The 2,635-nt window shown below is 47.6% G+C and overlaps 1 protein-coding gene across 1 annotated transcript in view; it reads left to right on the top strand.

Annotated features, from left to right (window-relative positions):
- Nucleotides 1-2,629, top strand: part of CCDC107 (coiled-coil domain containing 107) — a 2,990-nt gene extending 361 nt beyond the window's left edge. Inside the window, exons 2-6 of the mRNA XM_010846095.1 lie at nucleotides 5-91; nucleotides 1,440-1,500; nucleotides 1,588-1,678; nucleotides 1,776-1,888; nucleotides 1,972-2,629. Coding sequence (XP_010844397.1) covers nucleotides 5-91; nucleotides 1,440-1,500; nucleotides 1,588-1,678; nucleotides 1,776-1,888; nucleotides 1,972-2,219 — 600 coding nt within the window. The 3' untranslated portion in view covers nucleotides 2,220-2,629. The remainder of the gene's footprint in view (nucleotides 1-4; nucleotides 92-1,439; nucleotides 1,501-1,587; nucleotides 1,679-1,775; nucleotides 1,889-1,971) is intronic.
- Nucleotides 2,630-2,635: the final 6 nt, after the last annotated feature.

The following is a 2,635-nucleotide window of genomic DNA, read 5'->3' as shown; positions in this document are numbered from 1 at the left end:
CCAGCGCGAGCGGGCTCGGTCCGGGGCGCTGCCCTTGGGGGCGCTGTACACCGCGGCCGCCGTGGCTTTTGTGCTGTACAAGTGTTTGCAGGTGCGGGACGACCAGGGGTGGGGATGCCCCGGCCCTGAATCTCGATGAGGGCGCCATGGTACCAAGAACAAGACACGTTTTCCCGTCATTTTGTAAAATGAAGACAGGAGTTCCCTGACTTTCCAACATGATGGGGTTAGTTAAAGCATCCCGCGAGGTAATGGATGTGAAGGGCCCTTGGTTAATTTTAAATAGTAACCATTACATTTAGTCCTTCCAACAACCCAGTGAAGAGGTTGTCAGTTGCTCAAGGTCACTCAGAGATAGTAACTGGTGACCCTAAGATTTGAACCCAGCAAATGGCCATACTATAGTAAGTGCGGTTCCTAGTGAGTTCCCAAGCTTGGCACAAGCAGTTGATTACTGTAGCCAGAGTTTTTAGAGTTCAAGGAACTAAGCAGTCTCAAGTTATCCTCGGGAAGGAGGCCCTGAAATGTGAACTGACAGTACATTTTGTTGAATTAAAACTGTTGAAATGGAAAGTAGTACCTCCCAGGGCTTTTTCTTCAGCCCTGGCCCTATCACTTACGTTGGGAAATAGAGGACTGAGCCAATTTGGAGATGACATTAAACTAGGAGGTCTAGCTAATCATGATCCATAGTAGACTTAACAGGCTAGGATGAGGGGCTGAATTTAATGGTGAAATTTAACAAGGATTGATAAATTCTATTCTTGGACCCAAGTATAGCCTGAAAGAAACTTAATTTTCTTGAGGGCACTGTTCTAAGAGCATTGTTGTGGTTCAGTCACTAAGTTGTGTCTGACTCTGCGACTTCATGGGTTGCAGCGTGTCAGGCTTCCCAGTCCTTCACCATCTCCCAGAGTTTGCTCAAACTTATGTCCATTGAGTCGGTAATGCCATCTCTTAAACCAGAGTAAAGCACCCAGAGAAAACCATGTCAAATGAGCACTGACTGAAAAACATTGGTGCTATTAAATCAGAGAAGACAGGGAGTACGACCGTTGCCTTCAAATACCTGAGGGGCTGTCATGTTGAAAAGATGATTTTGGAAGGCTCTGCTCAGCACCATGAAAAGAAGATAGCGATGGACTGTGTCTGGCTTTGTGTATAAACTAAACCAGAGCTTTATCAAACAATAGAGCTTCTCCTTCCTGGAGGTGTTTTAGTAGATTGAACAGCAACCACTCATGGGGTGTACTGACATTGCTTCCTGTCCTGAATGAGGAGCTGGAATAGATATGACTGTGATTCTCTGAGATTAAAAAAAAAACAAACCCACTAGTTTTGTCTATCTGGAATTATCCTTGGCCTTTATCTGGCTTTGGAGACTGAGATTATTGAGGTCCTTGTTGCTGCAATATCCCCGTTGCCTTTTTCCACAGCAGGGGAAAGATGAGGCTGCTGTTCTCCAAGAGGAGGCAGACAAGAAGGATTCATTGCAGTCAGGTGGGTTTTGCAGAGGTCTGTGCTTGGTGGGGGATTAAGGGACAGCAGAAAGTAAGTAACCGTTGCTCTTTTCTCCCATACCCCCAGAGCAACACCTGGCGCAGCTGACACAACAGCTTGTCCAGACAGAGCAACACCTGAACAGTCTGATGGCCCAGCTGGACCCGCTTTTTGAGCGGTAAGGAGAGCAATGACCCTGTAGCTAGAGAGAGCTTGTGGTAGGTGGAAGAGGTGGGGACGGAGATCGGGCAGCCTCTGAATGGACATATCTGCAGTGTGACTACCCTGGCTGGAGCCCAGCAGGAGCTTCTGCACATGAAGCTACAGACCATCCACCAGCTGTTACAAGACAGCAAACCGAACAAGGGTGTGGAGGTTCCAGAACCAGGTACAGGGTTGGGAGGTGAGAGTCTGCTGGAAGTAGAGACAGAGCCTCTGAAACTGGAACATGCCTGATCTCCCCTTTCACAGAGGCCAGCATACCCTTTCTTGAGGACTTCTGTATAGAGGAGGACGAGGAAGAGGCTGGTGACAATCAGGCCTGGGAGGAGCCCCTAAATTGGAACACAGGGACAAGGAACCTAACTCCTCCCAGGGAAATGGAGCCCACGCTAAGGAGAAGATGTAGGAAATCTGCAGCACAGGGCCTCAGTCACAGCCCCCATTGGAAAGAAGGAAAAACAGTGGATGGTTTAGTAAAACAGAGTCTGTTCCTGTGACTGGATGCTCCTGTGTGCTTTTTCCATTCCAGCTGGACACACACGGACACACACACCCACCCCCCCTTACTAGGTGCCTACGAACAACCAGGCCTTCTTGAAAAGCTTCCCTTATTAGGACATAAAGAGGCCGCCTTCCAGTGCAGGAGCCAAGAAGATAGAGGGAGCTCCAGTTCTTTTATTTGTATTCCTGAGGCCACAGTCATGCCAGCCTTAAGGGCACAAAAATCCCTTTTCTCATATTGCATAGCTGAGACAAAATGGCTTCTCCAAAAAAGAAAACACTACCAAAATCCGGTGGGGAAATAAATTATAGAAACTATATATAACATAAAAACAGCCACATTTGCAAAGCTGCAAACTTGATAGATAAACAGCTGTCCACAGACACAGCACCAAACTTATCAGTCCCAAAT

Source organism: Bison bison, unplaced genomic scaffold, assembly GCF_000754665.1.
Source record: "Bison bison bison isolate TAMUID 2011002044 unplaced genomic scaffold, Bison_UMD1.0 scf7180017864230, whole genome shotgun sequence".
Taxonomy (NCBI): Eukaryota; Metazoa; Chordata; class Mammalia; order Artiodactyla; family Bovidae; genus Bison; species Bison bison.
Note: the sequence above shows the minus strand (reverse complement) of the source record. Positions and strands in the feature narration are given on the sequence as shown.